This window comes from Cygnus atratus, unplaced genomic scaffold (genome assembly GCF_013377495.2).
Source record: "Cygnus atratus isolate AKBS03 ecotype Queensland, Australia unplaced genomic scaffold, CAtr_DNAZoo_HiC_assembly HiC_scaffold_243, whole genome shotgun sequence".
NCBI classification, from domain to species: domain Eukaryota; kingdom Metazoa; phylum Chordata; class Aves; order Anseriformes; family Anatidae; genus Cygnus; species Cygnus atratus.
In genome coordinates this window covers 1-12,028 of record NW_026109836.1, presented here as the reverse complement: position 1 = coordinate 12,028, position 12,028 = coordinate 1, and the positions used below count along the sequence as shown (strand labels likewise).

The 12,028-nt window shown below is 64.2% G+C and overlaps 1 protein-coding gene across 1 annotated transcript; it reads right to left on the bottom strand.

The window, feature by feature from the left end:
- Positions 1-870: 870 nt before the first annotated feature.
- LOC126913689 (ribosome-binding protein 1-like) lies at positions 871-2,727 on the bottom strand (the record flags this gene model as incomplete). Its single annotated transcript, XM_050716723.1, has 2 exons — positions 2,635-2,727; positions 871-1,687 (listed from the first exon to the last, which is right to left on the bottom strand). A coding segment is annotated over exon 2 (806 nt), but the record flags the coding sequence as incomplete, so codon positions are not given.
- Between the last annotated feature and the right edge of the window lie 9,301 nt (positions 2,728-12,028).

Sequence of the window (12,028 nt, the reverse complement as noted above, 5' to 3'; positions counted from 1 at the left end):
GGCCGCCTCTCCTTTCCTAAACCTTTCTCTGGACCGCCTCTCAACCTTTTGGCATTTCCCAGGCCAGCTCTCCTATCCTCTGGCCTTCTACGGGCCAACTCTCTGCGGTTCGGCCTTCTGCAGGCCGCCTCTCGTTTCCTCCAGCTCTCTCCAGGCCGCATCTCCGCTGTTTGGCCTTCTCCAGGCCGCCTCTCCTTTCCTCCGGCCTTCTCCGGGCCGCCTCTCCGCCATTTGGCCTTCTCCAGGCCGCCTCTCCTTTCCTCCGGCCTTCTCCAGGCAGCCTCTCCTTTCCTCTGCCCTTCTCCGGGCAGCCTCTCCGCCACTTGGCCTTCTCCGGGTCACCTCTGCTTTCCTCTGGTATTCTCCAAGCCGCCTCTCCTTTCCTCTGCCCTACTCCGGGCCGCCCCTCCGCCGTTTGGCCTTCTCCGGGCCACCTCTCCTTTCCTCCGGCCTTCTCCGGGCCGCCTCTCCGCCGTTTGGCCTTCTCCAGGCCGCCTCTTCTTTCCTCTGGCCTTCTCCAGGCAGCCTCACCTTTCCTCCGCCCTTCTCCGGCCAGCCTCTCTGCGACTTGCCCTTCTCCGGGTCACCTCTGCTTTCCGCTGGTATTCTCCAGGCCGCCTCTCCTTTCCTCCGCCCTTCTCCGGGCCGTCTCTCCACCGTTTGGCCTTGTCCGGGCCGCCTCTCCTTTCCTCCGACCTTCTCCGGGCCGCCTCTCCACCGTTTGGCATTCTCCGGGCTGCCTCTCTGCCGTTTGGCCTTCTCCGGGCCGCCTCTCCTTTCCTCCGGCCTTCTCCGGGCCGCCTCTCCGCCGTTTGGCCTTGTCCGGGCTGCCTCTCCTTTCCTCCGGCCTTCTCTGGGCCGCCTCTCCACCGTTTGGCCTTGTCTGGGCCGCCTCTCCTTTCCTCCGGCCTTCTCTGGGCCGCCTCTCCACCGTTTGGCCTTGTCTGGGCCCCTTCTCCTTTCCTCCGGCCTTCTCCAGGCCGCCTCTCCGCCGTTTGGCCTTGTCCGGGCCGCCTCTCCTTTCCTCCGGCCTTCTCCGGGGCGCCCCTCCGCCATTTGGCCTTCTCCTGTTCTCCTCTCCTCTCTTCCGGCCTTCTCCGGGCCGCCTCTCCTCTCTTCCGGCCTTCTCCGGGCCGCCTCTCCGCTATTTGGCCTTCTCCGGGCCACCTCTCCACCTTTTGGCCAGAGGAAAGGAGAGCTGGCCTGGGAAATGCCTTCTCTGGGCCAACTCTCCGCGGTTCGGCCTTCTGCGGGCCGCCTCTCGTTTCCTCCAGCATTCTCCGGGCCGCCTCTCCGCTGTTTGGCCTTCTCCAGGCCGCCTCTCCTTTCCTCTGGACTTCTCCGGGCCGCCTCTCCGCCATTTGGCCTTCTCCAGGCCGCCTCTCCTTTCCTCCGGCCTTCTCCAGGCAGCCTCTCCTTTCCTCCGCCCTTCTCCGGGCAGCCTCTCTGCCATTTGGCCTTCTCCAGGCTGCCTCTCCTTTCCTCCGGCCTTCTCCAGGCAGCCTCTCCTTTCCTCCGCCCTTCCCCGGGCAGCCTCTCTGACACTTGGCCTTCTCCAGGTCGCCTCTGCTTTCCGCTGGTATTCTCCAGGCCGCCTCTCCTTTCCTCCGCCCTTCTCCGGGCCGTCTCTCCGCCGTTTGGCCTTGTCCGGGCCGCCTCTCCTTTCCTCCGGCCATCTCCGGGCCGCCTCTCCGCCGTTTGGCCTTGTCCGGGCCGCCTCTCCTTTCCTCCGGCCTTCTCAGGGCTGCCTCTCCACCATTTGGCCTTCTCCGGGCCGCCTCTCCTTTCCTCCGCCCTTCTCCGGGCAGCCTCTGCGCCGTTTGGCCTTGTCCGGGCCGCCTCTCCTTTCCTCCGGCCTTCTCCGGGGCGCCCCTCCGCCATTTGGCCTTCTCCTGTTCTCCTCTCCTTTCCTCCGGCCTTCTCCGGGCCGCCTCTCCTCTCTTCCGGCCTTCTCCGGGCCGCCTCTCCGCTATTTGGCCTTCTCCGGGCCACCTCTCCACCTTTTGGCCAGAGGAAAGGAGAGCTGGCCTGGGAAATGCCTTCTCTGGGCCAACTCTCCGCGGTTCGGCCTTCTGCGGGCCGCCTCTCGTTTCCTCCAGCATTCTCCGGGCCGCCTCTCCGCTGTTTGGCCTTCTCCAGGCCGCCTCTCCTTTCCTCTGGACTTCTCCGGGCCGCCTCTCCGCCATTTGGCCTTCTCCAGGCCGCCTCTCCTTTCCTCCGGCCTTCTTCAGGCAGCCTCTCCTTTCCTCCGCCCTTCTCCGGGCAGCCTCTCTGCCATTTGGTCTTCTCCAGGCTGCCTCTCCTTTCCTCCGGCCTTCTCCAGGCAGCCTCTCCTTTCCTCCGCCCTTCCCCGGGCAGCCTCTCTGACACTTGGCCTTCTCCAGGTCGCCTCTGCTTTCCGCTGGTATTCTCCAGGCCGCCTCTCCTTTCCTCCGCCCTTCTCCGGGCCGTCTCTCCGCCGTTTGGCCTTGTCCGGGCCGCCTCTCCTTTCCTCCGGCCATCTCCGGGCCGCCTCTCCGCCATTTGGCCTTATCCGGGCCCCTTCTCCTTTCCTCTGGCCTTCTCTGGGCCGCCTCTCCGCCGTTTGGCCTTGTCCGGGCCCCTTCTCCTTTCCTCTGGCCTTCTCCAGGCCACCTCTCCGCCGTTTGGCCTTCTCCGGGCCGCCTCTCCTTTCCTCCGGCCTTCTCAGGGCTGCCTCTCCGCCATTTGGCCTTCTCCGGGCCGCCTCTCCTTTCCTCCGCCCTTCTCCGGGCAGCCTCTCTGCCACTTGGACTTCTCCAGGTCGCCTCTGCTTTCCTCTGGTATTCTCCAGGCCGCCTCTCCTTTCCTCCGCCATCCTCCGGGCCGTTTCTCCGTTGTTTGGCCTTGTCCGGGCCGCCTCTCCTTTCCTCCGACATTCTCCGGGCTGCCTCTCCGCCATTTGGCCTTCTCCTGTTCTCCTCTCCTTTCCTCCGCCCTTCTCCGGGCAGCCTCTCTGCCACTTGGCCTGCTCCGGGTCGCCTCTGCTTTCCTCTGGTATTCTCCAGGCCGCCTCTCCTTTTCTCCGGCCTTCTCCGGGCCGCCTCTCCTTTTGTACAGCCTTCTCCGTGCCGCCTCTCCTTTCCTCCGGCCTTCTTCAGGCCACCTGTCTGCCATTCGGCCTTCTCCGGGCCGCCTCTCCTTTCCTCCGGCCTTCTCCGTTCTGCCTCTCCGCTCTTTGGCCTTCTCCGGGCCGCCTCTCCTTTCCTCCGGCCTTCTCCGGGCCACCTCTCCCTATTTTGGCCTTCTTTGAGTCACCTTTTATTTTCTCTGGCCTGCTCTAGGCCTCCTCTCCTGTTCTTTGGCTTTCTCTGGGCCTCCTCTCTCCTCTCTGTCTTTTGGCCTTCTCTGGGCCTCTTTTCAGTTTCTCTGCCCTTCTCTGGGCTGCCTTTCAACCTTTTAAACTTCTTTGGGCCTCCTCTCCACCTTTTGGCCTCTCTGGTCCTCCTCTCTGCCTTTTGGCATTCTCTGTGCCTCCTTTCATTTTCCCTGGTTTTTTCTGGAGGTCCTCTCCACCTTTTTGCTTTCTCTGGGCCTCCTCTCTGCATTCTGGCCTTCTCCAGGCCTCCTTTCATTTCCTCTGGCATTCTCTGGGACTCCTCTTCGCCTTTTGGTCTTCTCTGGGCCTTCTTTCATTTTTTCTGGCCTTCTCTGGGCCTCCTTTTCACCTTTTGGCCTTCTCAGGGCCCCCTCTCTGCCTTTTGGCCTTCTCTGGGTCACCTTTTATTTTCTCTGGCCTCCTCTAGACCTCCTCTCTGCCTTTTGGCATTTTCTAGACCTCCTTTCATTTTCTCTTGCATTCTCTGGGCCTCCTTTCTTTTTCTGTGGTCTTTCCTGTGTTTCCTCTCCACATTTTGGCCTTCTCTGGGCCTCCTTTCATTTTCTCTGTCTTTCTCTGGGCCTCCTTTCATTTTCTCTGGCCTTCCTCTCAATCTTTTGGCCTTCTCTGGGCCTCTCTTCACTTTCTCTGGCCTTCTCAGGACATCCGCTCTGCCTTTTGGGCTTCTCTGGGTCTCCTCTCTGCCTTTTGGCCTTCTCTGGCCTCCTTTGGCCTTTTGGCCTTCCCTAGGCCTACTTTCATTTTCTCTGCCCTTCTCTGGGTCTCCTTTCTGCCCTTTTAGCCTTCTCTGGGCCTCCTTTAATATTTTCTGGCCTTCTCCTGGCCTCCTTTCATTTTCTTTGGCATTGTCTGGGTCTCCTCTCCAACTTTTGGACTCTCTGGGCGTCCTCTCCAACTTTTGGCCTTCTCTGGGTGTCCTCTCATTTTCTCTGGCCTTCTCTGGGTCTCCTCTCCACCTTTTAGCCTTCTCTGGACCGCCTCACAACCTTTTGGCATTCTCTGGGCCTCCTCTCCGCCTTTTGGCCTTCTCTTGGCCTCCCTTCATTTTCTCTGCCCTTCTCTGGGCATCCTCTCCGCCTTTTGGGCTTCCCTGGGTCTCCTCTCCGCCTTTTGTTCTGCTCTGGGCTCCTTTGGTCTCTTGGCCTCTCCTGGGCCTACTTTCATTTCCCCTGGCATTCTCTGGGCCTCCTCTCCAGCCTTTGGACTCTCTTAGCCTCCTTTAATATTCTCTGGCCTTCTTTGGGCCTCCTTTCCGCCTTTTGGCCTTCTCTGGGCCTCCTTTCATTTTCTCTGGCATTTTCTGGGCCTCCTCTCCGCCTTTTAGACTTCTCTGTGCCTCCCCTCCAACTTTTGTGATCTCTGGGCCTCCTCTCCGCTTTTTGGCTTTCTCAGTGCATCCGCTCTTTTTCTCTGCCCTTCTCTGGGCTTCCTCTCGGCCTTCTAGACTTCTCTGGGCCTCCTTTTCTTTCCTCTGGTCTTCTCTGGGAGTCCAGTCCACCTTTTGTCCTTCTCTGGGGCTTCTTTCATTTTCTCTGGCCTTCTCTAGGCCTCCTCTCATTTTCTCTGGACTTTTGTGGGCCACTTCTCATTTCCTCTGCCCTTCTCTGTGGCTTTCTATGGACATCCTCTCTGCCTTTTGGCCTTCTTGGGCCTCCTTTTATTTTTGCTGGCCTTCTCTGGTCATCCTTTCAATTTCTCTGGCCTTCTCAGGACCACCCCTCATTTTCTCTGGGTCATCTCTCCGCCGTTTCGCATTCTCAGGGCCACCTCTCCTTTCCTCCGGCCTTCTCCGGGCCGCCTCTCCTTTCCGCCATTTGGCCTTCTCTGGACCACCTCTCCTATCCTCCGGCCTTCTCCGGGCCGCCTTCCGCCGTTTGGCCTTCTCGGGGCCGCCTCTCCTTTCTGCCGTTTGGCCTTCTCGGAGCTGTCTCTCCTTTCCTCCGGTCTTCTCCGGGCTGCCTCTCCACCGTTTGACCTTGTCCGGGCCGCCTCTCCTTTCCTCCGGCCTTCTCCGGGCCGCCTCTCTGCCGTTTGGCCTTCTCCGGGCCGCCTCTCCTTTCCTCCGGCCTTCTCATCTCAGGGCCGCCTCTCCGCCATTTGGCCTTCTCCGGGCCGCCTCTCCTTTCCTCCGCCCTTCTCCGGGCCGCCTCTCCGCCGTTTGGCCTTCTCCGGGCCGCCTCTCCTTTCCTCCGGCCTTGTCCGGGCCGCCTCTCCGCCGTTTGGCCTTCTCCGGGCGGCCTCTCCTTTCCTCCGGCCCTGTCCGGGCCGCCTCTCCGCCGTTTGGCATTCTGCGGGCCGCCTCTCCGCCGTTTGGCATTCTCCGGGCTGCCTCTCTGCCGTTTGGCCTTCTCCGGGCCGCCTCTCCTTTCCTCCGGCCTTCTCCGGGCCGCCTCTCCTTTCCTAAACCTTTCTCTGGACCGCCTCTCAACCTTTTGGCATTCCCCAGGCCAGCTCTCCTATCCTCTGGCCTTCTACGGGCCAACTCTCCGCGGTTCGGCCTTCTGCAGGCCGCCTCTCGTTTCCTCCAGCTCTCTCCGGGCCGCCTCTCCGCTGTTTGGCCTTCTCCAGGCCGCCTCTCCTTTCCTCCGGCCTTCTCCGGGCCGCCTCTCCGCCATTTGGCCTTCTCCAGGCCGCCTCTCCTTTCCTCCGGCCTTCTCCAGGCAGCCTCTCCTTTCCTCTGCCCTTCTCCGGGCAGCCTCTCCGCCACTTGGCCTTCTCCGGGTCACCTCTGCTTTCCTCTGGTATTCTCCAAGCCGCCTCTCCTTTCCTCTGCCCTACTCCGGGCCGCTTCTCCGCCGTTTGGCCTTCTCCGGGCCACCTCTCCTTTCCTCCGGCCTTCTCCGGGCCGCCTCTCCGCCATTTGGCCTTCTCCAGGCCGCCTCTTCTTTCCTCTGGCCTTCTCCAGGCAGCCTCACCTTTCCTCCGCCCTTCTCCGGGCAGCCTCTCTGCGACTTGCCCTTCTCCGGGTCACCTCTGCTTTCCGCTGGTATTCTCCAGGCCGCCTCTCCTTTCCTCCGCCCTTCTCCGGGCCGTCTCTCCACCGTTTGGCCTTGTCCGGGCCGCCTCTCCTTTCCTCCGACCTTCTCCGGGCCGCCTCTCCGCCGTTTGTCATTCTGCGGGCCGCCTCTCCGCCGTTTGGCATTCTCCGGGCTGCCTCTCCGCCGTTTGGCCTTGTCCGGGCCGCCTCTCCTTTCCTCCGGCCTTCTCCGGGCCGCCTCTCCGCCGTTTGGCCTTGTCCGGGCTGCCTCTCCTTTCCTCCGGCCTTCTCTGGGCCGCCTCTCCACCGTTTGGCCTTGTCTGGGCCGCCTCTCCTTTCCTCCGGCCTTCTCTGGGCCGCCTCTCCACCGTTTGGCCTTGTCTGGGCCCCTTCTCCTTTCCTCCGGCCTTCTCCAGGCCGCCTCTCCGCCGTTTGGCCTTGTCCGGGCCGCCTCTCCTTTCCTCCGGCCTTCTCCGGGCCGCCCCTCCGCCATTTGGCCTTCTCCTGTTCTCCTCTCCTTTCCTCCGGCCTTCTCCGGGCCGCCTCTCCTCTCTTCCGGCCTTCTCCGGGCCGCCTCTCCGCTATTTGGCCTTCTCCGGGCCGCCTCTCCACCTTTTGGCCAGAGGAAAGGAGAGCTGGCCTGGGAAATGCCTTCTCCGGGCCAACTCTCCGCGGTTCGGCCTTCTGCGGGCCGTCTCTCGTTTCCTCCAGCATTCTCCGGGCCGCCTCTCCGCTGTTTGGCCTTCTCCAGGCCGCCTCTCCTTTCCTCTGGACTTCTCCGGGCCGCCTCTCCGCCATTTGGCCTTCTCCAGGCCGCCTCTCCTTTCCTCCGGCCTTCTCCAGGCAGCCTCTCCTTTCCTCCGCCCTTCTCCGGGCAGCCTCTCTGCCATTTGGCCTTCTCCAGGCCGCCTCTCCTTTCCTCCGGCCTTCTCCGGGCAGCCTCTCCTTTCCTCCGCCCTTCCCCGGGCAGCCTCTCTGACACTTGGCCTTCTCCAGGTCGCCTCTGCTTTCCTCTGGCCTTCTCGAGGCCGCCTCTCCTTTCCTCCGCCCTTCTCCGGGCCGTCTCTCCGCCGTTTGGCCTTGTCCGGGCCGCCTCTCCTTTCCTCCGGCCATCTCCGGGCCGCCTCTCCGCCATTTGGCCTTATCCGGGCCCCTTCTCATTTCCTCTGGCCTTCTCCGGGCCGCCTCTCCGCCGTTTGGCCTTGTCCGGGCCCCTTCTCCTTTCCCCCCGCCTTCTCCAGGCCACCTCTCCGCCGTTTGGCCTTCTCCGGGCCGCCTCTCCTTTCCTCCGGCCTTCTCAGGGCTGCCTCTCCGCCATTTGGCCTTCTCTGGGCCACCTCTCTTTTCCTCTGGCCTTCTCCGGGCAGCCTCTCCGCCATTTGGCCTTCTTCGGGCCGCCTCTCCTTTCCTCCGCCCTTCTCCGGGCAGCCTCTCTGCCACTTGGACTTCTCCAGGTCGCCTCTGCTTTCCTCTGGTATTCTCCAGGCCGCCTCTCCTTTCCTCCGGCATTCTCCGGGCTGCCTCTCCGCCATTTGGCCTTCTCCTGGTCTCCTCTCCTTTCATCCGGCCTTCTCCGGGCCGCCTCTCCACCATTTGGCCTTCTCTGGGCCGCCTCTCCTTTCCTAAACCTTTCTCCGGGCTGCCTCTCCACCTTTTGGCATTTCCCAGGCCAGCTCTGCTTTCCTCTGCCCTTCTCCGGGCCGCCTCTCCGCGGTTCGGCCTTCTCCGGGCCGCCTCTCCTTTCCTCCGGCCTTCTCCGGGCCACCTGTCCGCCATTTGGCCATCTCCAGGCCGCCTCTCCTTTCCTCCGGCCTACTCCGGGCCGCCTCTCCGCCTTTTGGCCTTCTCCTGGTCTCCTCTCCTTTCCTCCGGACTTCTCCGGGCTGCCTCTCCGCCGTTTGGCCTTCTCCGGGCCGCCTCTCCTTTCCTCCAGCCTACTCCGGGCCGCCTCTCCGCCTTTTGGCCTTCTCCTGGTCTCCTCTCCTTTCCTCTGGACTTCTCCGGGCTGCCTCTCCGCCATTTAGCCTTCTCCGGGCCACCTCTCCTTACCTCCGGCCTTCTCCGGGCCGCCTCTCCTCTCTTCCGGCCTTCTCCGGGCCGCCTCTTCGCCGTTTGGCCTTCTCTGGGCCGCCTCTCCTTTCCTAAACCTTTCTCCGGGCTGCCTCTCCACCTTTCGGCATTTCCCAGGCCAGCTCTCCTTTCCTCTGGCCTTCTCCGGGCCAACTCTCCGCGGTTCGGCCTTCTGCGGGCCGCCTCTCGTTTCCTCCAGCCTTCTCCGGGCCGCCTCTCCTTTCCTCCGGCCTTCTCCAGGCCGCCTCTCCGCCATTTGGCCTTCTCCAGGCTGCCTCTCCTTTCCTCCGGCCTTCTCCAGGCAGCCTCTCCTTTCCTCTGCCATTCTCCGGGCAGCCTCTCCTTTCCTCCGCCCTTCTCCGGGCAGCCTCTCTGCCACTTGGACTTCTCCGGGTCGCCTCTGCTTTCCTCCAGCCTTCTCCGGGCTGCCTCTCCGCAGTTTGGCCTTCTCCGGACAGCCTCTCCTTTCCTCCAGCCTTCTCCGGGCCGCCTCTCCGCCGTTTGGCCTTCTCCGGGCCGCCTCTCCTTTCCTCCAGCCTTCTCCGGGCCGCCTCTCCGCCGTTTGGCCTTCTCCAGGCCGCCTCTTCTTTCCTCCGGCCTTCTCCAGGCAGCCTCACCTTTCCTCCGCCCTTCTCCGGCCAGCCTCTCTGCGACTTGCCCTTCTCCGGGTCGCCTCTGCTTTCCTGTGGTATTCTCCAGGCCGCCTCTCCTTTCCTCCGGCCTTCTCTGGGCCGCCTCTCCTTTCCTCCAGCCTTCTCTGGGCTGCCTCTCCACTGTTTGGCCTTGTCCGGGCTGCCTCTCCACTGTTTGGCCTTGTCCGGGCTGCCTCTCCTTTCCTCCGACCTTCTCCAGACCGCCTCTCCGCCATTTGGCCTTTTCGGGGCCGCCTCTCCTTTCCTCCAGCCTTCTCCACGCAGCCTCTCTGCCGTTTGGCCTTCTCCTGGTCTCCTCTCCTTTCCTCCAGCCTTCTCCGGGCCGCCTCTCCTTTCCTCCGGCCTTCTGTGGGCTGCCTCTCCCTCATTGGGCATTCTCCGGGCCACCTCTCCTTTCCTCCGGCCTTCTCCGGGCCGCCTCTCCTTTCCTCCGGCCTTCTCCGGGCCGCCTCTCCGCCGTTTGGCCTTCTCCGGGCCGCCTCTCCTTTCCTCCGGCCTTCTCCAGGCCGCCTCTCCGCCGTTTGGCCTTGTCCGCACCGCCTCTCCTTTCCTCCGGCCTTCTCAGTGCTGCCTCTCTGCCGTTTGGCCTTCTCCGGGCCGCCTCTCCTTTCCTCCGGCCTTCTGCGGGCCGCCTCTCCTTTCCTCCGGCCTTCTCCGCGCCGCATCTCCTTTCCTCCGGCCTTCTCCGCGCCGCATCTCCGCCGTTTGGCCTTGTCCAGGCCACCTCTCCTTTTCTCCGGCCTTCTCCGGGATGCCTCTCCGCTGTTTGGCCTTCTCCGGGCCGCCTCTCCTTTCCTCCGACCTTCTCCGGGCCGCCTCTCCGCCGTTTGGCCTTCTCCGGGCCGCCTCTCCTTTCCTCCAGCCTTCTCCGGGCCGCCTCTCCGCCGTTTGGCCTTGTCTGGGCCGCCTCTCCTTTCCTCCGGCCTTCTCCGGGCCGCCTCTCCGCCGTTTCGCCTTGTCCGGGCCGCCTCTCCTTTCCTCCGCCCTACTCCGGGCCGCCTCTCCTTTCCTCCGGTCTTCTCCGGGCCGCCTCTCCGCCGTTTTGCCTTGTCCGGGCCGCCTCTCCTTTCCTCCGCCCTACTCCGGGCCGCCTCTCCTTTCCTCCGGCCTTCTCCGGGCCGCCTCTCCGCCGTTTCGCCTTGTCCGGGCCGCCTCTCCTTTCCTCCGCCCTACTCCGGGCCGCCTCTCCTTTCCTCCGCCCTACTCCGGGCCGCCTCTCCTTTCCTCCGCCCTACTCCGGGCCGCCTCTCCGCCGTTTCGCCTTGTCCGGGCCGCCTCTCCTTTCCTCCGCCCTACTCCGGGCCGCCTCTCCTTTCCTCCAGCCTTCTCCGGGCCGCCTCTCCGCCGTTTCGCCTTGTCCGGGCCGCCTCTCCTTTCCTCCGCCCTACTCCGGGCCGCCTCTCCTTTCCTCCGGTCTTCTCCGGGCCGCCTCTCCGCCGTTTTGCCTTGTCCGGGCCGCCTCTCCTTTCCTCCGCCCTACTCCGGGCCGCCTCTCCTTTCCTCCGGCCTTCTCCGGGCCGCCTCTCCGCCGTTTCGCCTTGTCCGGGCCGCCTCTCCTTTCCTCCGCCCTACTCCGGGCCGCCTCTCCTTTCCTCCGCCCTACTCCGGGCCGCCTCTCCGCCGTTTCGCCTTGTCCGGGCCGCCTCTCCTTTCCTCCGCCCTACTCCGGGCCGCCTCTCCTTTCCTCCAGCCTTCTCCGGGCCGCCTCTCCGCCGTTTCGCCTTGTCCGGGCCGCCTCTCCTTTCCTCCGCCCTACTCCGGGCCGCCTCTCCTTTCCTCCGGCCTTCTCCGGGCCGCCTCTCCGCCGTTTCGCCTTGTCCGGGCCGCCTCTCCTTTCCTCCGCCCTACTCCGGGCCGCCTCTCCTTTCCTCCGGTCTTCTCCAGGCCGCCTCTCCGCCGTTTCGCCTTGTCCGGGCCGCCTCTCCATTCCTCCGCCCTACTCCGGGCCGCCTCTCCTTTCCTCCGCCCTACTCCGGGCCGCCTCTCCGCCGTTTGGCATTCTCCAGGCCGCCTCTCCTTTCCTCCGGCCTTCTCCGGGCCGCCTCTCCGCCATTTGGCCTTCTCCTGGTCTCCTCTCCTTTCCTCCGGCCTTCTCCGGGCCCCCTCTCCGCCATTTGGCCTTCTCCAGGCCGCCTCTCCTTTCCTCCGGCCTTCTCCAGGCAGCCTCACCTTTCCGCCGCCCCTCTCCGGGCAGCCTCTCTGCCACTTGGCCTTCTCCGGGTCGCCTCTGCTTTCCTCTGGTATTCTCCAGGCCGCCTCTCCTTTCCTCCGCCCTTCTCCGGGCCGCCTCTCCGCCGTTTGGCCTTCTCCGGACAGCCTCTCCTTTCCTCCGGCCTTCTCCGGGCCGCCTCTCCGCCATTTGGCCTTCTCCAGGCCGCCTCTCCTTTCCTCCGGCCTTCTCCAGGCAGCCTCACCTTTCCGCCGCCCTTCTCCGGGCAGCCTCTCTGCCACTTGGCCTTCTCCGGGTCGCCTCTGCTTTCCTCTGGTATTCTCCTGGTCTCCTCTCCTTTCCTCCGGCCTTCTCCGGGCCGCCTCTCCGCCATTTGGCCTTCTCCGGGCCGCCTCTCCTTTCCTCCGGCCTTCTGCGGGCCGCCTCTCCGATGTTTGGCCTTCTCCGGGCCCCTTCTCCTTTCCTCCGGCCTTCTCCGGGCTGCCTCTCCGCCGTTTGGCCTTCTCCGGGCCGCCTCTCCTTTCCTCCGGTCTCCTCCGGGCTGCCTCTCCGCCGTTTGGCCTTCTCCTGTTCTCCTCTCCTTTCCTCCAGCCTTCTCCGGGCCGCCTCTCCTTTCCTCCGGCCTTCTCTGTTCTGCCTCTCCGCTCTTTGGCCTTCTCCGGGCCGCCTCTCCTTTCCTCCGGCCTTCTCCGGGCCACCTCTCCCTATTTTGGCCTTCTTTGAGTCACCTTTTATTTTCTCTTGCCTGCTCTAGACCTCCTCTCCTGTTCTTTGGCTTTCTCTGGGCCTCCTCTCTCCTC